The sequence below is a fragment of the Eumetopias jubatus genome, unplaced genomic scaffold, assembly GCF_037043125.1.
Source record: "Eumetopias jubatus isolate StellerSeaLion01/CBP00866 unplaced genomic scaffold, mEumJub1_p1.0 scaffold_8, whole genome shotgun sequence".
Classification (NCBI taxonomy): Eukaryota; Metazoa; Chordata; class Mammalia; order Carnivora; family Otariidae; genus Eumetopias; species Eumetopias jubatus.
The window spans coordinates 11,112,165-11,138,502 of NW_028274814.1; the positions used below are offsets into that span (position 1 = coordinate 11,112,165).

General features: G+C 39.6%; 1 protein-coding gene across 1 annotated transcript in view; it reads right to left on the bottom strand.

The window, feature by feature from the left end:
• MYO3A (myosin IIIA) overlaps positions 1-26,338 on the bottom strand; it is a 213,349-nt gene that overhangs the window by 37,344 nt on the left and 149,667 nt on the right. The window contains exons 25-29 of the mRNA XM_028114133.1: positions 19,786-19,897; positions 17,295-17,457; positions 15,586-15,709; positions 9,647-10,547; positions 7,468-7,612 (exon numbers count right to left, since the gene is read on the bottom strand). Of these exons, the coding sequence (XP_027969934.1) occupies positions 7,468-7,612; positions 9,647-10,547; positions 15,586-15,709; positions 17,295-17,457; positions 19,786-19,897 (1,445 nt within the window). The remainder of the gene's footprint in view (positions 1-7,467; positions 7,613-9,646; positions 10,548-15,585; positions 15,710-17,294; positions 17,458-19,785; positions 19,898-26,338) is intronic.

Sequence of the window (26,338 nt, forward strand, 5' to 3'; positions counted from 1 at the left end):
GTTCTGCGTGGAGCACTGGGTGTTATGCACAAACAATGAATCATGGAACACTACATCAAAAACTAATGATGTAATATATGGTGATTAACATAACAATAAAAAAATTTAAAAAAATACGTCACACACAGAGAGAAATCTTAGAGAAAAAGGTTATAGCTTGTTAAAATTAGCTTGAAAAATTTAATTGTCAAGGCACCTGGATGGCTCAATTGGTTGAGCAGCTGCCTTCGGGTCAGTTCACCATCTCAGGGTCCTGGGATCCAGCCCCTCAACAGGCTCCCTGCTCAGTGGGGAGTTTATTTATCCCTCCCTTTCTGCCCCTCCCCTTTCGGTTGTGCTCTCTCTCTCTCAAATAAATAAATAAAATCTTTTTTTTAAAAGAAAAATTTAATTATTTTTGTGTACTATACATGTTTCCTAGGGCTTTCTTTAGAATAGATAAGAAGTTCTCCCAGGCCACTTTACAGAATCCAGCTAAAGCTTACTGAGTCCTACAACAAAGTTTGGAGTAGCAAATAGTTGGAGATGCCTATAGATTTTTAAGAATCACGAAAGAATTAAAATTTCAGGTGACTCTTAGGCTTATTTTAATGATGGAATTACTTGTAAATGAGCTTGATTTTGGTTTCCCAAGTGAAATTTTTCATGGGGAGGCACGGTTTGCCATGAAGGTCAGTACTGCTGGGATGGCCTGATGAACCTGTGCTAAGAGTGCATCACCTAAATCTGCCTCCACAGGTGAGGGCAGCTGCTTGCACTGTGGGGTGCCAAATTTGGCGATTAGTATTCTGATGATCTAAGAAGACAGAACTATATATTATAAGAACTTTTCTACCTGGGGCGCCTGGGTGGCACAATCAGTTAAGCGTCCGACTCTTGGTTTCGACTCAGGTCATGATCTCAGGATTCTGAGATCAAGTTGGGCATATGTTCAGCACAGAATCTGCTTGAGTTTCTCTCTCCCTTTTCCTCTGCCCCTGCCCCCCACCAAGCTCACTCTAAAATAAACAAATAAATCTTTTTTAAGATTTTACTTATTTATTTGTCAGAGAGAGAGAGAGTGCACGCACGCACAAACAGGGGGAGCGGCAGGCAGAGGGAGAAGGAAAAGCAGATTTCCCACTGAGCAGGGTGCCCGATGGGGGCTCGATCCCAGGACCCCAGGATCATGACCTGAGCCGAAGGCAGACGCTTAACTGACTGAGCCACCAAGGCATCCCATAAATAAAACCTTTTTTTTTTTTAAGAATCTTTTTTCCTGAATGGAGTTTAAAATCAGATAATATATAGAAATCAGTAAATATTTAAAGAATGTAATGTTACAATTTTGTTTTTAATAAAAACCACAGATTCAAATCTTCACTCCACTGGCCACTATACTTTGTTGTACTGTAATTCTTGAAGGGAATTAAGCAGCTTCCTGGCCAATTAACAAGTAGTTATTGAATGTCTGCTGTGTGATGAATGTGAAATAAATAGGGTAACAGAAAAGTGAGTATAGAATAGTATATGACATGGTCCTGCTTGCTTAGGGTTGAAAATCTATTTGAGGAGGACAAAACTAATCTACACAAAATAACTCCGAGGGTAAGTAAATACTGACTGTGGTACTGATAATCTACTCCCTCCAACAAGTGTGCACCTGACTACCTGTGTGAAGTTTGTGACGTCGGCACGTGTAGGAAGATATGTGGGGAAATCACTGGAACCGGAGAAATAGGGAATAGGCTATGGGAATTCTTGGCTTAAATGTGGTTAGGAGATTGGCAAACTTGCGTTGTTTTATAAAGAAAATCAGAGTCTAAAACTTAGAATGGAGTTTGCCTATCCTGAGCTAAGAGAAGCACATCCAAAGGTACAGTAATGGATCTAGAACCACAGCAGGGATTAAATATTGACAGCTGACAAAGCAATATCTGGCCCAATTTTTGACCTCAGTTGGTTGGAATTCTTTAAACTGTATTTGCCATAAACTTTCATAAACTACTCAATTAATTTTTTTAGAAAGTTGCATAGATCATTAAAATACATGAATATAGACAATATCCAATGATAAAGCCTAGCAGATGTTGTGGGTGAAACTTCCCCCAATGTAGCACAATGATTATTTGCATCTCCTTTTCCATTTGTATCTATTCTAACATTAAAAAAAAAAAACCTCTGGGGAATTCAATGCATAGGAAATTCAGTGGATATTTTATAATTCTCTTCTTACTTGCTCTGTCAGCATCATTCTACATGACACCCTAAAAACCTTCTTCCTGGGCCTTCTAGGGTACTGGGCTCCCCAGTGTTCTTCCCACCTCTCTGGTTGCTCCTCTTTGCTGGTTCCTCTCTCCCTGATCTGTATGGTTTCTGAACTCTCACTCTAGGCTCTCTTCTCTTCTCACGGTCAGTGAACTTCCTGAATGATCTCGTGGCTTCTGTTGTCATGCACTTATCCACCTGCCTAGGTGGCAGGTCTTCTATCGACTAAACTTTGCTTCTAACAGTTCACTTCTTCAGCCACCACTGCATCTAAACCACCATCATCTCTTGCTGGCCTTCCATGTGTACCCTTTGTGCCATCAAATGCTATCCCTATAATGCAATCGGGATGATCTTTCAAAAATGCAGTTGTCTATCGCAGGGTTGAGTTTTCAGTGTACAACAATTCAGATGTACAAAAATGTAACTTGATTCTCCTAAAACGAGACTTAATTTTTGCATCTTGGTGCTCATTTCCATTTTCTAGCATTACATTATTATTATTTTTAAAAGATTTATTTATTTATTTGAGAGAGAGAGAGTGCACGTGCATGAATGGGGGGAGGGGCAGAGGGAGAGAATCTCAAGCAGGCTCCCTGCTTAGTGTGGGGCTGATGCAGGGTTGGATCCCATGAACCATGAGATTATGACCTGAGCTGAAATCACAAGTTGGTGACTCAACCGACTGAGCCATCCAGGAGCCCCAGGTGTTCCATTATTTTTAATGAATCTGAGTTAAACTCAGTCTCTTTCAATTTTCTTAGTGTCTTATGAGTAAACTTAGTCATTTTAGGTTTCTGACCCTCCTCTTTTCTCCCCGGGTCCACATCCAAGCTGGGGGTGGGGGGCTTTTGCAGCTTCACAGCATCAGTGAAGCTAGTCCATCTGCCCTTAGCTACTCTTAGATTTTCATCGGCATCTGCTGAGAGTAACTACTATCTAGTCTCTGGTCACTGGCATCTACTACTTCTGCCAATGTCCTCCCTTTCTCCTTGGTTCTGGGTTGTCAGGTCCGCCCAGGTCCTTCTGTGTCTTTAGGCCACTTCACTCTCTCTTGTAGGCTCTTCCCCTGCTACTCTCTGGGACACAGGACAACTCAGGTGTTTGCCAAGTTAGCCTCAAAAAAGTGTAGTGAAGTATGTAACCTCTCTACATGTGCATAGAACAAAAAGGTGCTCCCTCTAAACCTGAAGTTAAAGAAATGTCACTGAATTATAATCCTTTCCATATAAGCTAAAAATTTATTTCTGGTATTTTTCTTAGGTCCACTTAAAAAAATGTCAGATTGAAGAATAAAGTGAACTAATTCAACTTTCTAATAATATTCTGTTTCTTTAGATCTCTTCAAAGTCCCTGAAAAGGAATTTTGAGAAAGAAAAACAGAGTTGGAAGCATCATACTTCCTGATTTCAAGCTATATTATAAAATTATAGTAATCAAAAGCATATGATGTCGGCATAAAAACAGACACCTAGATCAATGGAACAGAAGAGCGAACCCAGAAATGAACCCAAGCATATATGGTCAACTAATTTTTGAAAGGCACTCAGAAGACACAAAGGGGAAAGGGTAGTCTCAACAAATGGTGCTGGGGAAACTGGACATCCACCTGCAAAAAAATGAAACTGGACTCATCTTACATCACACAAAAAAAACCTCAAAGTGGATAAAGACTTAAACTGAAACCATAAAAGTCCTAGAATAAAACACAGGGGAAAAAGCTCCTTGACATTGGCTTTGGCAATAACTTTTTGGATATGACACCAAAAGCTCAGGAAACTAACAAAAAAGCTTCTGCATGGCAAAGGAAACCATTGACAAAATAAAAAGGCAATGTATGGAACAGGAGAAAGTATTTGCCAACCAACTATCAGGTAAAGAGTGAATATCAGATAAAGAGTTAATATCCAAAATATATAAGGAATTCACACAACTCAATGGCAAGAAAACAAGCAACCCCAATTTAAAAATTGGCAAATGACCTGAAGTGACATTTTTCCAAAGAAGACATACAAATGGCCAATAGTATATGAAAAGGTGTTCAATATCACTCATCATCCAGAAAATGCAGATCAAAATCACAATGTGATGTCATTTCAACATCTGTTAGGATGCATATAATCAAAAAGGCAAGAGAGGGGCGCCTGGGTGGCTCAATCGGTTAAGCGGCTGCCTTCGGCTGGGGTCATGATCCCAGGGTCCTGGGATCGAGCCCCACGTCCGGCTCCTTGCTCGGCGGAGAGCCTGCTTCTCCCTCTCCTTCTGCCTGCCACTCTGCCTACTTGTGCTCTCTCTCTATCTCTCTGTCAAATAAATAAATAAAATCTTTAAAAAAAAAAAAAGGCAAGAGAAACAACTGTGGCAAGGATGTAGAGAAAGGAAACAATACACGGTTGGTGGGAATCCAAACTGGGGCAGGCACTATGGAAAACAATATGGAGGCTCCTCAAAAAATGAAAAATAGAACTACCCTATGATCCAGCAATCTCACTTCTGGGTACATAACCAAAGGAAATGAAATCAGTACCTCAAAGAGATATGAGTAAATCTGGAAGACATTATGCTAAGTGAAATACGTGAAACATAGAAAGAAAAAAAATGCATGATCTTATAGGTAGAATCTAAAAAAATCGAATGCATGGAAGCAGAGAGTAGAACTTTGGTTACCAGCCATGGGGAAGTGGGGGGAAATGAGGAGATGCTGGTTATAGGGCACATGGTTGCAGTTATGTAGAATAAATAAGTCTAGAGATCTAACATAGAGCATGATGATTATAGTCAATAATACTGTACCGAATACTGGAAATTTGTTAAGATTGCTCGCATCACACACACACCAAATGGTAACTATGTGAAGAGAAGATATGTTAAATAATATGTATTATTATTTACTACTGTTTACTACTATTCACTGTAGTAATCATTTCACTATGTGTATTTTGGATCACATCATCACGTGGTACTCCTTAAATATACACACATAGACACACACACACAGAGTCCCCGAGATGTTTCAAAGTGTAAGTCGTTCTTTTTTTTAATTTTTTTGAAAGATTTTATTTATTTATTTGAGAGAGAGAGACATAGCGAGAGAGGGAACACAAGCAGGGGGAGTAGGAGAGGGAGAAGCAGGCTTCCTCGCGGAGCAGGGAGCCCGATGCGGGGCTCGATCCCAGCACTCTGGGATCAGAACCTGAGCCGAAGGCAGATGCTTAACGACTGAGCTACCCAGGCGCCCCCAAAGTGTAAGTCATTCTTAATCTCAGGAAGCAAACTGAGGGTTGCTGGAATGGTGGGGGGTGGGAGGGATGGGGTGGCTGGGTGATAAAAAATGGGGAGGGTATGTGCTATGGTGAGCGCTGTGAATTGTGTAAGACTGTTGAATCACAGACCTGTACCCCTGAAACAAATAATACATTATATGTTAAAAAAAAAGAAGAAGAAGAAGATAGCAGGAGGGGAAGAATTAAGGGGTGGGAATCGGAGGGGGAGATGAACCATGAGAGACTATGGACTCTGGAAAAAAACTGAGGGTTCTAGAGGGGAGAGGGTGGGGGAATGGGTTAGCCTGGTGATGGGTATTAAAGAGGGTACTGCATGGAGCACTGGGTGTTATACGCAAACAATGAATCATGGAACACTACATCAAAAACTAATGATGTAATGTCTGGTGACTAACATAACATAAAAAAAAAAGTGTAAGTCCTAGCAAAGCATCATTAGCCTCTCCTCCCTCCCTATCTCCCCCCTCCCTAGGAAGCTCCCTCTCCACCCCACCCCTCCCTTCCCCTTAAGCACAGGGCTGAGCTGCTTACACAGGGAACACTGCGGGTTTCCCTTGCTTCTCAGACACTATCACGATCTCACTGCCCTGCACTCATCAGGGCTGCGCACATATAACCAAGAGAGAAGCTGGAGTCCCTGCCTCCCCCCTCCGTCAGCAGGCCATCTGGGCATGTGTCATAGGAGGCCATCAAACCAGTGGGCATCTGGGCTCCGACTTGTTAAGTTGCTTCTTAACAGCAAGGGGTTCTGGGCCAGCGCCTAAGAGCAGTGGCTAGAAAGGGCCAGAAAGCCACTTCTTCTTCTTCTTCTTTTTTTAAAGCTTCACTACAGCTTTTGACTTGAATATAATGTGGCAGGATAATTGACCAAAACATTAAGATATTTTCCCTTCTTCCCCTGTCAGACCAGTAGCCAGGCTCATCTTAGGATTTTCCTGCCTAAGGGATTTTCACAGAAGCTGCATGAGATGAGCAACATTTCCTGTCTTTGGCAAGAGCCAAACTCATTGCAGAGGTGGTGCCAGGTGTCCAGGTGGAGGGAGAGGGCAAGGTGGCAAGAGAGTGTGAAGCCTCAAAGAAAGTGAGGGATAATAAATACAGATTCTCCCAGACAGAGGTCAGCAGGGCTATCGGTGGCTGCCCCTGGGGGAGGTGATAAGGTGGCAGAGAGCATGGCCACCTAGAACATGTGTGGACTCCCAACTTGACCGTTTCCAGGTGCCCCCTGCAGTTTCCAGGTACGGGAGCAGCATAGTTCCTGACTTGAAGGGGTCATGAGGTCAGCGAGGAGATGCGTGTCCCAAGAGTAACTGTGTGGGCAAATAACTAGTGAGCCCAGACTCTACTTGATCCCTTGGTGGGCGTATAAGGCCGTAGGGCCTTTGCACAGCCTTGGAGAGGGGAAGGCCTGATAAATACTGAGTCTGAATCCCCAACCAGTTTGGTGAAACAGGGGCACAGTGTGACTTAGGTTGGTCAGAAGAAAATGTAATAATGCATTTGGATTTGTACATCTGAATGGAGATTTGAACCTTCCGTACTCTACTTAAGGTTGCATACATTCACAAAAGGAATAGATATATTTTATTTTTTACTCCCTCTTATCAAACCTGTACCCTGCCCCACTCCCCCAAACTCCATCCCTTTCTATTCCCTTCTGGTGACATATGCCAAGTTCTCGTTAAAGTCTATATAAAGCAAAAAAAGAAAAAAAAGAGAGAGAGAATGAGGTCTGAGAAAGTAGGAAGTGTGTGGAACATTCTGGAAAAGTTTTTATATACGTTTGAGAAATGGAATGAAATGAAGGTTCTCCCCAAAGCAGTTAAAACATAGTTACCTCAAACCTGCCATAGAATAAAGGTCAGAAACTAATAAACCAACAAAGTATCTGGCACTGCCTTTCCCTTCAGGAGGTTCTAACTCTACTGATTTTTACCTGAGAGGTATTGCTGAGAAGAAATTCGTCTATTAATTGGCTTATGAGGATAGACACCCAGATAAAGAGGCTTCAGTTGCTGTGACAAAATCATTTCATTCAGTTTTTTCTGCAGAATGAAATATTCTTCAGATAACTTTGATATCTAAAAAGAAGGTCATGTGTCAGATTAAATCAAGGAAAAGAGTTCAGAGGGCTCCCCGGGGCCTGGCAAATGCCTGACTGACGGTCCCGGGACTCTCAAGTACGTTTTCTCCAGAACCCACCCTGATCCTGGTCTGAAAACCGAGGGTCTGGAAAAGTCCTCCCCTGACCAAGCCTCCTCCCCCTTTGTGCTACTTGCACATCTCCTCACATTTTCCATTTAAAACTGTCACACATGTCATGCTACGTGAATGTTCTGTCCTGATCAACTCCTCCCAGCGTTCCTGAGCCCTGGCTTCTGTCCCTAACACTCTGTAGCCATTTAGTCCGAAGAACCCCTCTGTTGCCTTGGATGGGTTAACCCCGTCCTCTCCTTTCCAGTGTTCTCAGCCTCACTTCAAGCCACTCTCCTCGGGTTCCTCCCTTTCCATCGGCCCTTCTGCCTCCGTCTGGGCTGCATCCGGCCCCCTTAACACAGCTGTCCTGCTGGGTTGCATGTGGGGCCCCTGCTTTTCTGCCTCTAGCTTCGTCCCCGTGAAGCACTGAATCTACTCCTGCGACATTATTAGCCAGCTCTAGGGAGATGATTTGGTAATTCTGCATCTCCTCAACGTCTCTGATGTAAAGCAGGTCAGGATTCAAATCTCCAATCTGGTCTTTAGTGTGAGAAAACACATGCACCAAGGAAAGGAAGGACCCTATGTACGTTAAACTCTCTATTTCCATGTGCTTAAAAAAAATAGAACAGGAAGGGGCTGGAAGAGCTCTAGGAACAGCCAGAAGTTGGAGATGTTTGGGCCACACCTCTAACATGAAAGAGGTGTCCAGGAGCCCCTGTCAGAGAAAAAAGCAGAGTTTAGGGACCCACGAGTATTAGGCAATCCCTCTTTGATCTAACTCATGATAAGATTTCTTTCCTTCCTTCCTTCCTTCCTTCCTTCCTTCCTTCCTTCCTTCCTTCCTTCCTTCCTTCCTTCCTTCCCTCCCTCCCTCTCTTTCTCCTTCCTACCTTCCTTCCTGATGAGATTTCTTTCTTTCTTTCCTTCCTTCCTTCTTTTTTTTTTTTTTTTTAAGTACACCCCACGCCCAGCATGGATCCTGATGTGGAGCTCAATCTCACCTGAGATCAAGACCTAAGCTGAGATCAAGAGTCAGACGCTTAACCAACTGAGCTACCCAGGTGCCCCTAATGATATTTCTTCCATGATTTTATATGCTATTGATTATCCTGATAATGCATATTAACTTATAATATGCAATTTTAGAGGTCATCTAGTTAAAATCCTTCACTTAACATAAGAGAAAATAAAGGTGCCCACATAAAAAGTGATTTTCTTTAGGTCAAACACCTAGACAGAAAGCAAGATCTGGAACCGGAATTTCCAGGAGCTGGTCCCTGTGGTCTCCCTCCAGAGTACTGATTTATCAGTGTTCCATGCACACCCCATGAGAAGCACTAAAGCCATCTGCCCCCTTCTAGAAACAGCTGAAACATGCCTACTCATGGCACAAGATATTCTCCAACAGGGAATCTTTTTTTGTGGGTTTTCTTTATAGTTCCTCATTGTCATGACATAACATGTAGATTTTCATCTTCATTGCACATATGTCTGAGTATGGCTACATGCCTAATTTTGACGCCTAGTGATGTTTGCTCAAAATTTGGGGCAGAAAAAGCATAGACTTCAGAGGATTTATAAAACTTTTTTTTCCCTTTATAATGAAAGATCTCAGATATGGAAATTTGCATTGTCAAATGTGAGCATTTTAGTAAGCTGTATAAACCGATGACTACTAGTCTCCTTACTACACAAGATTTCTATCATATCTTACATTATTTCTTACAGCACATTGTGCCTATAAAAAATTATAGCTATTTGAAGAGCAAAACCCTTGAGACATGACAAAAGAGGTTTGCAGTTTCATAAAAGCAGATGAAACAACGTATCAGTTATCAGTGAACTATAGGTTTACTTTAGTTACTGTGTAGTTCCCAGATACTTCTACTAATAAATAAATCTGTTTATTTACATACCTGTTTTGAAAAGATGGCCAAATCACATGCTTCTTTCTCTAAAACTGTTTTCGGGTCTTTGTCATTCTTTGTCCTGAAATTACAGGATTCCTCATGTTTTGTGGGATAAGAATACAGATCGTGAGTATTTCTTGCTACATCGGTCGGTGTCGCAACAATCTTTTGGTTTTTAAAAGAAGACACCCTGTCCTTCCTTAATTGCTGCCTCCTCTTGTAGCTCCGGTATTTGCTCTGAATGAACACTGCTGATCTGTCTTCTTCCCGAGCTCGGACTGTTGCTTCGGCCTGCCTCTCTTGGACTGTCCCCAGCCTCAGATGGCATCTCTGCTGGCTGCAGGCTGGTGCCTTCTGGGTCACTACCGATGTCTTCTTTTCTTTTTCCTTGTTATTTGTGTTTTGATAGACTGACTTTTGGCTAAGACTAGGTTCCAAAATCTTTTTAAAAGAAGGCTGTTTTGTCTTGTTCTCTGCTGACCAAAGTCCTGGGTAGCTTGGCCTTTCTGATAGGGCCTTCCTTTCGAGATATGCTGCTTTGGATTCTTCAGAATTCCTTTCCTCTGCATACCTCTGGTAGTAATTCTGGACCACAGTGTCCTTCTCCACTTTCCTTATCTTACTGTTCTCTTCCAGGTCTTTCATATACTTCTTTTGGGAGTGTCCTTCTGCCCAAGAGTCCCCCACTAGATGTGGTTCTTGCTTAGCCGCTTCCTCAAACAGGTTATTCACTTTTTTCTGAGTTTGATATCCTCTGTTGTTATTTTCAATGGCCAGAGTGCCTTCCTCTTCAGCTTTGAAAGCAGAAATCTTCACTACAGAGGTACTTTCTTTATTGTTTGGAGCTGGAATGACTGTTTCATTAGTAGAAACTGCATTTTCTGTCTGTTTCTTCACAGAAGATTCCCTGTGTAAAACAGATTGCATCTGAATATATGATACTAAACTGGAGCTTATTTACCTCTTCTGGGTATAGCTACATGCCACATGATGTTGGGACAACAGTAAAGGGGCAAAAAAAGCACAGAGTAAAAACTTCTCAAGTCATATTAATCAAGTGCTTCCCAAATGTTCTCTCTGGTGGCTGCTCATAAAATGATAAAACCAGTTCCAACTTAGGATGAGAAATATCCTAGCGTATTTTCACTTAACGAGGCATCAAAATCCTGGGAATTTCATCACTTCAAAACATGTCTTCTTCAAAAGGAAGTACCTACAGTGAGGAGAGGTTGTGGAAAGTATGCCTAAATTTGAGACTAGCAAGCAAGGTACGTTCACTAGGCTGACATGCTGGATTTCATAAGCTCAAAGTCTGCTGATCACAGGGAATATTGTACAAAATTAAAGGGAAGCAGTGTCCCTGCTACAGTTCATGATCATATAATATGTTGACCAAAATCGCACAGTTGTTACTTTACCAATATCCTTCCAAAGTGATTTTCCCTTATCTTGAAGATAACATCTTCTCTACAGCTCTTTATTTATTTATTTATTTTTGTTTTTTTTTTGAGCCACATAGCCTTTTTTTTTTCTTTTGGTGAGGACAAAACCCTCACAAGAGCAATGTAGCCATGAAAAAGGTGCTAAGGTACAGTGAAAAAGTCATAACCTGACACCCTGACATGCTACTTGTGGGTGTTTTGCCAAAAACTTCATTTTGGCTCAGGAAAGCCAGGAGAGAGTTTTGGTTTTTTGTAATCTGTACAGAAGGACCTGTCTTGAGGTTGAACTTGGAAAAAGTTACTGGAACTCAAATTTCCTAATTCCACTGGCTACTTCCTAGGCCTACGATAGCATCTTTAGGTTTATGCAAGAGGCATAACAGTACTGGACCAGAGAACTAGGTGGGGTACCAAGAACCCATAATTTCAATGAGTGGCTATACTAGTATTTTGAATACCTTCATAATACCCCCAGAGAATGCCTATACTAGTCAGAATACAATTAATGAGAAAAAGATAAGCAAACTATATCACAAAGCTATAGTAATCAAAACAGTGTGGTATTGACCTAAAAAAAAGATCGGTGGAACAGAATAGAGAGCCCCAAATAAACACACACATTTATGGTCAATTAATTTATGACAAAGGAGCTAAGAATATACAACGGGGGTAAGATAGTCTATTCAATAAATGGTGTTGGGAAATTAGACAGCCACATGCAAAATAATGAAATTGGATTCCTATCTTACACTACTACAAAAATCAACTCAGAATGGATTAAAGACTTGAACATAAGACCTGAAATCATAAAACTCCTGGAAGTAAATGTAGGTGGTAAGCTCCTTAACTTTGGTCTTGGTAATGTTTTTGTTTGTTTGTTTTTTGGGATTTGATAGCAAAAGCAAAGGCAACAAAAGCAAAAATAAACAAGTGGGACTACATAAAATGAAAAAGCTTCTGTGCAGCAAAGGAAACCATCAATAAAATGAGAAGGCGACTTACTGAATGGGAGAAAATATTTGCAACTCATATATCTGATAAAGGGGTTAATATCCAAAATATATAATGAATTCGTACAACTCAATAAAAAAAAAACAAACCTGATTTAAAAATGGGCAGAGGATCTGAGCAGACATTACTCAAAGAAGATACAAAAATGGCCAACAGGTGCATTAAAAGGGGCTCAACATTACTAATCATCCAGGAAAATGCAAATCAAAACTACAATGAGATATCACCTCACATCTGTTAGAATGACTATTATCACAAAAGACAAGAGAAAAGTACTGGTGAACATGTGAAGAAAAGAGAATCCTTACACAATGAGAATGTTGTGTGTTGGTGGAAATGTAAATTGGTGCCATTACGGAAAACAATATGGAGGTTCCTCAAAAAACTAAATAGCAATATCAGCAATCTGACTTCTGGTAGTATATCCAAAGGAAACAAAAGAATTATCTCTAAGAGATCTCTGCACTTCCACGTTCGTTGCAGTATTTCTCGCAATAGCCAAGAGATGGAGATAACCTAAGTGTCCATTAATGGATGAATGGATAAAGAAGGTACGGTATATGTATACAATGGAGTATTATTCACCCACAACAAAGAAGGAAATCCTGCCATTCTTGATAACATGGATGAAATAAACCAGACAGAGGAAGAAAAATACTGCATAGTAGCACTTATGTGTGCAATCTGAAAAAGAAGAGGAAAAAATCAAACTCACAGAAACAGAGTTGCGGTTGTAAAAGGGTTAGGTGGGGGAAATAGGGAGAGGGTGGTAAAAGGATATAAACTTCCAGCTATACGATGAGTAGGTCTGAGAATCCCATGCTAAAACATGGGAGTAATCACTGTTTTGTAGAACTGAATTTTGCTAAGGGAGTACAACTTAAATGTTCTCACCAAAAATGCATGAAAAAGAACTGTGTAAGGTCATGGATGTAGTAATGAATTAAATGGGGAAACCCTTTCACAAAGTATACGTATATCAAATCATCATGATGCACACTTTAAATATCTTAGAATTTTATCTGTACATCATTAATTTTATATATAAATACCTCAATGAAGCAGCAATTTTTAAAAAGATGAATCAGTTCTTGAGATCTAATAAACAGCATGGTGACTGTTAATGATACTGTATTATAGACTTGAAAGTTGCTAAGGGAAGTGTTCTTAAATATTCTCACCACACACACAGTTGTAATTACCGAGGTGAGGGAAATGTTAGCTAACTTTACCGTGGTAATTATTTCACAATATATACGTGTATCAAATGATCATGTTGTACACCTTAAACTGACCCAACGTTGTATGTCAATTCAGTCCCAGTAAATTTGGAGGAAAAAAAAAAAAGACAAGGGTCCTGGGATTGGGGCTGGAATGATCTTTATCTCTATCTCTCTCTCTTTCTTTTTTTTTTTACAAGACATTTTATTCCTCAATGGGAAATCCATCTCCAGCCTGGGTTTCCAGCAGGAAATGACCCTTCTCACCAAAGTGACTTTAAAATATGTCTCCCTTAAAAACTAAAGATGTTAATGTATGGTGATTAACATAACATAATAAAATTTTAAAAAATGTGTCTCCCTTAACATCATGAATGATGGCACATGCTGACATCATGACATCTTGTTGTGATGCACCAAAAAGGACACAACATCACTAATGTAGTACTCCTGCCAAAAATGGCTCACCTGAATCTAGTCAGGGGGCCGAAATCAGATAAATCTATCCTGCATTTGCAAATTGGATGTTCTGCCAAACATCTAACCTGGGACATTTTAAAAATGTGAAAGGCATAAAACACACACACACACACACGCATATACAAATACATACACCCACTCACACACATATACATACACACATACACACACTCCCTCTCTCTCGCTCTCTCTTTCACATACACACTCACACACAAAGGCTTGGGAATTTCCTTAAAGAAGTCTTTAAAAATGTGAAAACTGAATGTAATGTATTGTCTTTGGATGCTAGATTTTTTAAAGCAGCCATATAGAATATTAGGACAATTGGGGAACTTGACTATGGAATGTATATTAAAGAGCAGTATTATATCTTCATTAAATTTCTTTAAAAATTTTTTTATTTTACATTTTTAAAATTTTATTATGTTATGTTAGTCACCATACATTACATCATTAGTTTTTGATGTAGTGTTCCATGATTCATTGTTTGCATATAACACCCAGTGCTCCATTCAGTACATGCCCTCTTTAATACCCATCACCAGGCTAACCCATCCCCCCACCCCCCTCCCCTCTAGAACCCTCAGTCTCTTTCTCAAAGTCCATAGTCTCTCATGGTTCCTCTCCCCCTCCAATTTGCCCCCCTTTATTTTTCCCTTCCTACTATCTTCTTCTTCTTCTTCTTTTTTTAAACATATAATGTATTATTTGTTTCAGAGGTACAGGTCTGTGATTCAACAGTCTTACATGATTCACAGCGCTCACCATAGCACATACCCTCCCCAATGTCTATCACCCAGCCACCCCCTCCCTCCCACCCCCCACCACTCCAGCAACCCTCAGTTTGTTTCCTGAGATTAAGACTTGCTCATATCAGTGAGATCATGATACATGTCTTTCTCTGATTGACTTATTTCGCTCAGCATAATACCCTCCAGTTCCATCCACGTCCTTGCAAATGGCAAGATTTCATTCCTTTTGATGGCTGCATAATATGGAATGATCTTTATCTCTTACAAGGAGATACAACTTATTCATCTTTCCATCAATTCTAGTTTTATCAGTGAGACAAAATCTACATACTTACATCCCTTCCCTTAATCCCTACCGAGATCCATGTCCCTACTACACCCTTTTCATATTTTTATAGCAGAGTTAACTCGTGTTTCTCGAATCATGTATTTATTGGTTATATTTCCTTTCCATGATTCTGTGAGCAATTTTTAAGATCAGGGTTTTGTCTTATTTATCTATGTGTCCCCATAGCTTAGCATAAAACCTTCTGTATGAATGAATTCAGGTGGATCTGCTAATATGCACTTAGAAATATTATATGGAGGCTCAAGGGAAGAAAGGGCAAAGAGCCATGTTTTGAAGATTGGATTATAGTTTAGGAGTTAATGGCATATTGGTTATTAAGGCCATGGGAATGAATGAGAGAGCCCAGAGATGATGGTATTTAGATGTGAAGGAGGATTTAAATATGGGGAGAAGAGGAGGAATTAGCAAAGGATACTTAGAATTAGGAGCCAGAATGTAGAGAGCAATCTGGCAGAAGCCTAGGAAGAAAAAAAAAACTGTAGAAGGAAAGGGTGGTCATCAGTGTGAAATGCCAATGAACTCCAAAATAGGATAAAGAACACAAGAGTGGCCACTAGGTGTTCACTGACATTTAATGGATCAGTATTAGGAACCTGATTAGGTGCAAGAAAGACTGTGAACTTTATTTTGACTTTGCAGATTTGAAGAAATGTATAATGTCAAAATGGTATAAGAATGAACATCATTATACCTTTTATTTTCAAAGTTTTTCTTGTAGTCAAATTCTTGATCATGGGTCTGAATGGTTGTTACTGCTGTGTTTTTCATATTAACAATTTCTTTTCTTTGTTTCCTGACTAGATGTCCTCTTGTGGCTGAAACATATAAGGTCCGGGGTAGTGTTAATTAGAATAAAGAAAAAAAAAACATTACTTAAGTGAATAGAAACACTTTTTTTTTGATCATCAATGTCAAAGAGGAAAATTAAAGACTCCAAATAGAACATGTTCATTGAAAATTTTGTTCATTAAAAAATATTGTTCATTAACAAGATTCTTCTAGGTGACAAGCTATAGCAAGAAAATAACTAAAGTGCCTTTTGTATTGAGGAGAGTCTGGGGATGAAACTGAAATGAAAGAGATTAGCTAAGCTGATGAAAAAGACAAAATGTATTCATTTGCTTAAAATCTGCTGATAATTACTTCAGCTATTTGTGAGAGAAAGCCCCTATTATCTAAGTGTATGTTTTGGACTTTTTGGCCAATTATCCTTGGAGCCAGATATATTTCAGAATTCAGATTTAAACTTTTTTATTTTATAAAGTTAATTCAGAGCAAATAACATATATCCTGTAAATTTCCCCATGCCAGGGCAATATCCCATAATCAAAAACATGAATATTTCTCCAGAATTGACTGTATTTTTACTACAGGCGATGAATAAAGGACTATAAATATTAGGTTATGTTTCACTGCCAGATGAGTTATGATAAACATTTTCTTCAGTGTTTTACAAATTTTGGAATTGTGGATAAGGAATTTGATCCCAAATTATAGGGATTTGCATTTTGATGTTTCAGTGAGAAGTTAAGGGCTTTAAAATCCCCAAAGAGATGAACCATTACGAATGGGCAGACCTGGGACTAGAACATGAATCTTTCAAATGTTAGTCAACTATTCTGCCCACCATGTCAGTATTCTTCAGAAGGCAGGCTGCAAACTCACAGTGGATTATAAAATCGATTTAGTGGGCCAAATCTAGCACCTAAAAACGAAGTGGGATAAGCCAGAATAGAAAACATCAGAGTGCATTGCTTGTAGCATGAATGTATATCAGGTCACAGCGTAAAATATAGTTTTTACTATGGAAGTCCAATCAACACATTTTGAAAGATACTGTATTAAACCATGCCAGGTTCTAAATTTAGTTTTTCATAGAAAAATGGAAAGTGAAATCTAAAGTCTATTGATACATTTTAATAAAAATTGTGAAGTATGATTATGAATATTATTTCCCTACAGCTAACAGAAAGAAATGGATGCCCTTTAACGAAATGAGATTTAATCAAGTGGTCAAAAATTATGGCAAATGTAACCTTTGGAATAAAGTAGGAAAAATGTTATTGGTCAATCGATTATAATAATATGACTCCTGCGATCTATAATTGATTCAATCACTTGCTGTATCTTGCACAATAAGTCAACTGTGTTTCATTGAAGCCTGACAGAAAATTGAAAAATTGAATTATTTTATTTAAAACAAAGCACTCAAATATTAAATGTGTCCATCACTAAAACAACCTGATTTAGATTTGGTATAGAGAAAATATCAATGTGACAGAGTTTGGAATTAAACACAAAAGCTATGTAAGAATGGAGGTTTGTATATAAGATTAGATTTTATGTCCATCTCTAAATGTAACATGTTTTGTTACACTGTAAGACCACCTGAGTGATTACCTGACTGTATTATTATGGCGCTCTCTTTCCTTTTCTCTTGTATTTTTTGGTATCTTCTTGAATACAAGAATCCTCTGACACAGGCTTGAATCAAAATAAGCTTGTCAATGGCTTCCTTTCGCATTAAATTTAACTGTTCCACATGATAATATTTCAGGAACACCTGAATTAAAGGATTAAAATAAAATACAAATAAAATGATGACACACAAATGTGAACGCGTCATGCGCTACGCTTTGCAGAACAGACTATATTCTAAATATTTTTATATTATGGACATCACTATCTTTTGCTTCTTTGGCCTGGATTTTGCTATAACATTACGGATTTTTATTCTTGAAGGAAACTTCTGTTCGAGAAGGAATACCGTTTAGCAATCATACTGTTATTTGCAACAGATTTTGTGGAATGGGCCAGTAAACGTGGAGGATGTTCAGCTCTTTTATCGAAGTTTTAGCATCATATACTCTGATAAAAGCTAATTTTTATGTCTCTTAACAACTGTATCTCCCAAAGTTAAAGATCTTACAAATCTAGTTGTAAGATAGAGGACTTACAGCTATAGTGATTCATCCATCAAACATTTATTGAGACCTGCTGTTATGAACTTATCTGCTGGGGGATACAAAGGTGAATAAAGCAGGGACATTGTCCCTCGGGGGCTCCTAAGGGGAATAACGCAGAGAGATGGCTCCGGACGGAATTAACAACATTCTCACTAGACCCTGTGGCCAGCATGGAGAAAGGAGGGCTGATTTCCAATCATTCTAGAATCAAAATGAATCCAGGAAATGCAGAAGCCTGAAGGCCTGGAGTGGTTCTCATTTAAGAGTTTTCCACCTCCCCTAGGAAGTACGAAGATTTTGTTTTTCTTTTAATACATTTACTAATAAAAGTCACCCAAAAGAGAGTCTATTGAATCTACTAAGAAAGTTACTTCAATTCAAATGTAACAGCTGAGTCATAAGAACTGGAAACACTGAAAGTTAGTTCCATTACTTGAAAGCTTGGCACCAGAGGCAAACAGTTTAGCATTACAGGTTTTGATTGAATTTAGTTTTAATTTCTATGGGACTCTACATGTTAATATATTTAGTCCATTCTACTGTTGACAATTCATTTAAAATTCATTCTGTTTAAAAAGGTCATCTTTTTATTTATTTATTTATTTTGCACAGCATTAGAAATGTTTCTGTATTGAATACTTCTATCCATCTTGAGTTGGAAAATGTGAAGTGGAAAAACACAAATAGTTTTAAAATGCTACTTAAATAACATGCAGAACTGGAACCGCAACGCGCCTTTTTAAAGTGAAAACTCCATTGGAAGTCAGGCATGTGTTTCAGACCATAAATCATGAGAGTTCAGCCTGATGAAATTCATCTTTGTGATCATCTAAAAGAAAATGATGTAAATAAAATACACATCTTTTTAGTGCTCAGCATCGCCCCTTACTCAATACTGAAGGAAATATGGATTACTGAATACTTAGGGCACTCAGCCTAAGATAAATTTATTTTTTAAATCCTTTAAATTGTTATGGGAGTAACTTCTTACATGAACATTGTGAAAATTCTCTCTGGCATCTTCCACTCTGAGACATAACTCATGTGGACATTTGTTTCCATCTCTGTAGGTCTCTGGTAGGGCTGAGAGTGATTATTTTTGAGTGGTCAATCTCTGGGTACTTCTTTTCTTTAGACTGGCTCTTTTCTCCATCCTGCCCCAGTGATTTGTTCAGTATAACCCTGAGACCTGGTACGTTCTTTATTTCCTTACCCCCCTTTTTGTCATGCTGGAGGATGTCTGAGAAGCCTACTACATCTTTTATCCAAGCAGTCACCTGTCTTGCCTCCATATTCAAAATTTGTTAGGATTTATTACTTCATTCTCTAAGGGATTAATAAGCTAAGATCTCTCGGGTCTCAAGTCTAATACGTAAACACACCAATCTCCAGATACATGTAGCAAGTCTACTAACAATGGGGAATAGTTTGCTCCAAATAGAGTTCAAATTTACAACAGAAGTAGATTTGAGAATCAGGAAGAAAAAAATTAGGTCAATATGATCCAGTTAATTATGATTCTCTGCAGTATATATTCTGTATATTATATGATATTAATATATATTAATATATTTTGATTATTTACTGACTATATTTGGTGGTGATAAAGATAAAATATGTCAGTATATTTTCAATACTATGTGGAATGAAGTATATTCACTCTAAATTTCATCTTTTTTTTGGATAAATCTTCAAGAGAAACTTTTCTTGAATTTCTTAAAAGAAATCTTTATGACAACAAAGTGTTTCATTTTGCTGAAGAAAACCTTTGTAAATTTATCAACCTAATTCCCTGTTTTAAGCTAGAGATTCTGTAACGCAAAAAAGCCATAATATTTTCAAGCACTGTAAAATGTTAGAATTCTCAGTAAATCCAACAAAACTGTTAATTGTTTTTTTCTTGAAAATTACATGAAAAACATTACTTTTGTTTTTCCAAGAGCCCAGTTATCCAGACCAGCTTTTTCCAAAATGGCGGCACAGGTGTCCGGGCTCACTGGGGGCTCTTCGTTCCACTTGTAGCAGAGAACATGGTACCTTCAAGCAGGAAAAAGGGCTGGTTAGTATTTCACAAAGTTTCCACACCTCAGTAGCCTGGTGGACACTCGACAGCTCTGTGTAGGGCAGGAAGAGACTCCCAGACTTAATGCAGAGGACCCTGCAGGCATTCTCAGAACTCTAAAGTAGACTGACAAAAATCTGGACCGGTCTGTTTGTGTACACTTGAGCACTGTTTTCTCAGTTTAGTGATTACTTTTCAACACTTACCACTGAAATACCCCACAAAAACTCCATCACTAAAAAAAAAAAAAATTAGTTGAGTATTTTTTTAATAAGATTTTTATTTATTTATTTATTTATTTGACAGAGAGAGAGAGCGTGAGCACAAGCAGGGGGAGTGACAGGCGGAGGGAGAGGGAGAAACAGATCCCCACTGAGCAGAAAGCTTGGCGAGGGGCTAGATCCCAGGACCCTGGGATCATGACCTGAGCCGAAAGCAGATGCTTAAACGACTGAGCCACCCAGGAATCCTAGTTGAGTATTTTTTAAAAAGTAACCTTTCTCTGGATACTAAAAGTGGAAGGATTGCAGTGGGAAGAAGCAGAGGGAAAGATTTTATTCTTTTTTTCACCTTCACAAAAACGTTGGAAGCTGATCTTAAAATTGGATGAAGGAATTCTCTGTGAACCTCCCACCACTGTATATATGCCTTCTATCACTATTTTTCCTTGAGTTACACTATGTCTCTCCCTGGAGATTTTCTCTATTGGTTTAATACAGATAACTGAGGAGAGGAAGCAAGTAAGGGGTTGATGCAGGAGAGAACTGAAATAGGTCCTAAGTTTTTCAAGCTGAGGAGGTGAATGAAAGGAAGAAAAACTGGTTTACCCTGGTCAACAATCTTGTACAAAAAAGGCTGTTTTCTAGAGTTTTCAACACTCCCTTATTTTTTAATTTCTTGGTGCAAGATTAATCTGCCAGTCCAGAGGAGACAAAGCATTGAGTTTTGGTAGGTTTTGAATTTCCAAACAGAGGCCATGGTGTGCAGAAGACTAGGGTAGCATGGTCAGGAGAACTGAGTTCTGATCTTGACTAATTTACCTGTGTAAATTTAGACACATCAGGGAACCTCTTTAAGTACCAATTTCTTCATCTAAAAATGAGCCCGTAGATAAAACATCTAAGAAGAACATATTCTAGCTCCACCAAGTGTCATCCTGTTAAATGTGCAGATGAACCAGTTTTTATTAAGCTCTTTGGAGAATCCTGGCCTAGAATGGTCTAGAAAGATGTGATGATCATAGTTTTTGCTGCCTGTGCAAATAACCTCAGGGGGGCCCATTAGCATGCCCTCATCTTCAGGCCTGCCTACTTGAGGACTAAACTTGCTTGTGGACACCTTGTGACTGAGGAGCTACTCTGCCCTCTCATCCCCCGAACTATCTCCTGGTTTTGCTTCTTTCCAGAGCCAGCCAGGATCTCGTGGTTCATCATATGAGCAACCCTTGGTGAGCTCCCTTTTGTTCTGTTTGTAGAGTTGCAGCTATCCTTTTCTTAGGTCTGTGGTTGAGTTCACAGGTGTTCAGAACGATTTGGTAGTTGTCTAGCTGAATTCCTGCGACCAGACGAAACTAAGGTCTCCTACTCTTCCGCCATCTTGGACTCTTTCTCTCCCTTTTGTTCTTTTGTTGCATGTGCTCTGCAAACTTGCAAACCTGAACCACCCAGTCATTGTTCTCTGCCCTCCTGTCAGGCTTTGGAAACCTGCCAGAGAAAAGCACTGTTCATTCAAAGTGTGCTCCCCTGTGACCCCGCTGTTTCCTGAGTCAGCCTGGCCCACAGAGACACCCAGAATCCTGACTGGTGTCCGTGACCACGTTCCTCACTCAATCCTCACAACTATTTAATCTCTCCTGCCCTGTTCTCTCCTCTGCCCTCCGCACTGCTCTCAGCAGATAAGCTGGTCTGCTATTTTACCAGAGGCCGCCAGATGCAAGTTCTACTGACCTCTTCCCGAGCTACAGATCCCTTCTTCTTCACCGGAGGAGATCTCCACCCTCCACCTTCCTGTGTTCTAGATGCCATCTCCTCCCCCTCTTCTCTTTTGTGTATTTTCAATCCCTTTTCTCTCTTCTGGCTCCTTCCATTTAGAACAAAACAAACCCTCTCCATCTGTCTCACCTGAAATGATTCTCTGTCTCCCACTAGCTTTACAGATCAGTTGAAAGATTGCTTAAAATAACTGTCTCTATTTCTCCACTTCCCATTGCTCTGCAGCTCCTGGAATCTGATTTAGTCACATAGTAAGAGGGACTCTTATTTCATCACATAAGATGTTTTAGTGATGAAATCTAAAGGGATGTCTTCCATCCTAATCCTAAGTGTTTTTTCTGGAGCACTGGAAATTGTTGACCCCTTTCTCTGGCTTGAGTGTCCCCACGATTGCATCCCACCTTGTTCCCCGGCTTCTCCTCCCTGTTGGTCTCCTGACATACCTCATATTTAGACTTGCCACTCAAATGCTAGTGTGCTCAATGTTCCGTTTCTTTCTAAGCTCTCCCCACAGGTGTCTCCTCTACATGCAGAGTTCCAACCATTCTATAGTGGATGAGTTCTGAATCTTCATCTTCTGCCCTCTTTACACGAACTCTAAACACATCACCTCTGACTGCCTGCTCCACACCCCACCTGCTTAGCCCACTGGCACTCCAAACTCAGCAAGTCATCACCTTCCCTCTCCTCTGCTAGTTCTTACCCCTGTGAATGATATCAACTCCTTTTCAAAGGTGATAAAGCTAGAAATCTGTGTGGCAGCCTACATTCTTCCCTAGTCTCCATTCAGTGTATCCAACAAGCTTAAAAACTGCTCCGAAATCCATTTCGTTCTCTCTATTCCTACTGTCATTGCCTTGACCTACTTGTCATCTCTTCTCATCCTGCCTTCCGTTAATTGCCTTCCAACTGGTCATGTCCTCCCTGCTCCCCTCGCCCAGCTCTGTCTGAATTGTCTTAATAAAATGAAAGTCTGATCATGTTCTTTCCTGACTTGAAAGTCTCCAAGAACATCCCCAGTTCTAAGCTGTGATGGCAAAAACAGGTGCTTTCAAAGGCTGGGCACACAACGTATGTAATTTGGAGAGCAGAAGAAATGTTGGAAATGCAAAGGTCACACCTGCCAAAAAGCAGTCATTTAAAAGGAGTTGACATATATGAAGATGGGCATGAAAGCTGCCTCCTCCTCCGTATCCCTGCCTGCCTTTCCAACCTCACCTTGGCTAGTTTACATGCACAGCTTGAGCTCTGGTCATAAAAGCTCTTTAAAATTACGCCAAAAGGCCATGATTGCTCATGCCTCCATGCCTTTGTATGTGTCAATCTCTCTGTCTGCACGACCTTCATCCTCACGGCTTGTTCCTTTAAGGAAGACTCACTCTTTCAGTATTCTAGAAACTCTCCCTGATGTATCTTTAATGAATAGACTAAGTGGGTTAACTGACACTCTCCTTCCCTGGGTAAGATGCTCTGACTGGGGTCCACCGCACACTTGGACCTCACGGGTGGTGGCTCTTACTCATGTGCCTGAGTGCTTCCGCTCCTGCCTGGCGAGCTGTGTTTGCTGCCAAACCTGTTTACACCTGAACTTGAGGTGACAAAGTTCAAAAACATATTACGAAGGGCCACCTGGATGACTCAGTCGGTGAAGTGTCTGGCTTCAGCTCAGGTCATGATCCCGGAGTCCCAGGTTTGAGCCCGGCGTTGGGCTCCCTGCTCAGCAGGGAGTTGAGTTTGCCTCTCCCTCTGCCCCTTACCCCGCTTTTGTGCTCTCTCTCAAATAAATAAATAAACAAAATCTTAAAAAAAAAAACCATATTACCTAAACTGTTGGACTATGAGTGAAAAAAGCCAGAGAGTTGTTTCTACAGAATTGCATCAAATGCTTTGGTAAGACTTTGTAAAGAAGTGGTCTAAACCTTATGGAAATAAATGTGGATGAAGCTATTACAAAGGGTTGAGGAGAATCTTAAGAAGCCAGAAATATTCAGCTCTATGATTGTTTCACAAATGTCTTTAACTTCCTGCCTCATCTCAAGAAATAGTAACTGGAAACCATAAATAAGGGATTATGGATAGCTTATGTAAGAAAGAGTCAATAAACTCTGATTAGTGGACTTCTATTCAAAGAAAAGAATTGAGCCTTATCAAAAGGTTGAAAGATGAATATTTGTTCATGTTTCAAGTTAAAATATGATATTTATAGTACGTATTTATATATTACTTTTATGATTCTTTGCTTTATCTGAATTTCTACTCTAAGAAGTCTTCCTTTTTCCTCCTCCCTTCCACTATCTCCATGTCATGCTCTCAGAGTGCCCTGTGCACACTTATATTAAAAATGTCCACTATTCTTTCATTCACTTGATAAATATTTATTGAGTACCTACTATGTGCCAGGGACCCTTCTAAGTGCTGGGGATGCAGCAGTGAACAGCAGATGAGCACCCTTGTCCCTGGAATTTATATTACATTGTATGATAATGTACATAATTAGTTCCCTGTTCCCACAACCAGTCTGTGAGTTTCTTAATGGCTCTTTTATTAATCTTTGGGTGAAGATTTGGGTTAATCTTTTTTTTAAGGACTAGAACACCATAGGTGCTCAATTAAATGTCTGCTGAAGACATGACCGGCCTCTGGGACTTGCTGGGTAAATAACCATCTAGGTAGACCAGTTGCTTTTATGTAGGAAAGCCCCCAGACCCTTGCTTTGTTGCATCCTTTGTTTTAAAGACTTGTTTTAAAGTCAACATACTGGCTTTTTCTTTGTTTATTTTATGGGCTAGCTTCATGGTTTATGTTGTGGGATTCAAGACCACAGCGCTGTAGGTAAAAAGTAATTTTGGGAGCTTGGGGCTGAGGCAAGAATGATAATGAAAATAATTCTAGCTAAAATGTATTAATGACATTTGGTTCTATGAAATAAACTACATATACATTATTTCATTTAATGCTCATAACCACATATAGAGTAGATACTATTACCATCATCCCTATTTGCAGATGAGAAAGATCGAGGCTTGAAGCTTATAGCAGTTACTCAAAGTAACTTCGAACAAGGTCACACATTTCGATTTCGATAGTGACAGAATTTTCTTTCTTGGATTTTTTCTTTTCTTTTTTTTTTCCCCAAATTTGGGTTTTCTGGATTTTTTCTTTCTTTCTTTTTTTTTTTCCCCCCACATTTGGGTTTTCTGACTTCAAAGCATATGTACTTACCAACTTCACTAAACTACTGCCTTCAGTGAGTTCTGCTTGAGTCAGAGCTCTGGTAGCCAAACCACTGTAGACAGGTGCCTAGTGGAAAAACAGAGCTCACTGCGGGGGCTTCTGAGTGTAAGGGTTCATTTGAAAAAACTACAGTAAACACCTTGGGCAAGGTAAGTTCGGGTTGTGTATCTTCCCTTAAGATTATTTCTTTGTCACAAAACGGAAGAGTTTATCTATAACAGAGTAGACAAAGAACCTGATGAATTTTGCATCATACACGGAGGGTAAGTCAAAGGCTAAGGCAGGACAGAGGAGAATGATTTAGTCCTATTTACACCTCCACAGGGCCTTTGCAAATTGTTCTGTCTCCTGAGACTCTTTGCCAATTTAGATGACAGCTTTCAAATTAGTGACGGAGAAAAGGTTTAGCCTTTTATTTCTGGAACTTCCTGTATTCAGAACAGCTATTCTCGTGTTCTTTGTATACTTAGTATTTTTCCCCTTCCTCATTTATCATGTAGTAATTTGGTATTCTATATAGCATGGGACTTTGAAATACGTTTACAAATTTATTCTCACTTCTGTCCTTCTAAATAAGCAAATTTCAACTACAATATCATCAAGGAAATAGGTTTAGTTCTCCTTACTGTCTATGTTGTAAAACCATGGATAACTGAAACTATAAGTTTAATATGGCATTCGAGGCTCTGTCCACCTAATTTTAACCCGATCGGTTTTTCCATCTCATCCCATCTTATCTTTTGTCAATTTCTGTCACTTCACTAACACCCACTGTGCTAATCCGGACAAATCGAAGTCCCTCTAGTTTTGACACGCCAAACAGTATGCTGAGAAAGACCTTTCCTGTCTTTTCCGCAAACTGTACCTACTATCAGATTCTAGTTTAAACCTTCTTTCCTGATTCTCTTATCAGCCCTCCTGGAGATAATCTTTCTCTTCTCTGATCTCTTGCACTGTGTATATTATTCCCTAGGATCTTGGTATTTATTATTCTGCACTGCTTATTAACTTTCCATGTCTATGAGTCTGGTAATTTTAAATAGATTGTTAATTCTTGAGGCTCAGACAGTTTTAAAATGTGCTGTCCTCTGCAATGCTTAGCACTCTCCTGGCGTGGAGCACAACATGAGGCTTGAACTCATAACCCTGAGATCAAGACCTGAGCCAAGATCAAGAGTCAGACACTTAACC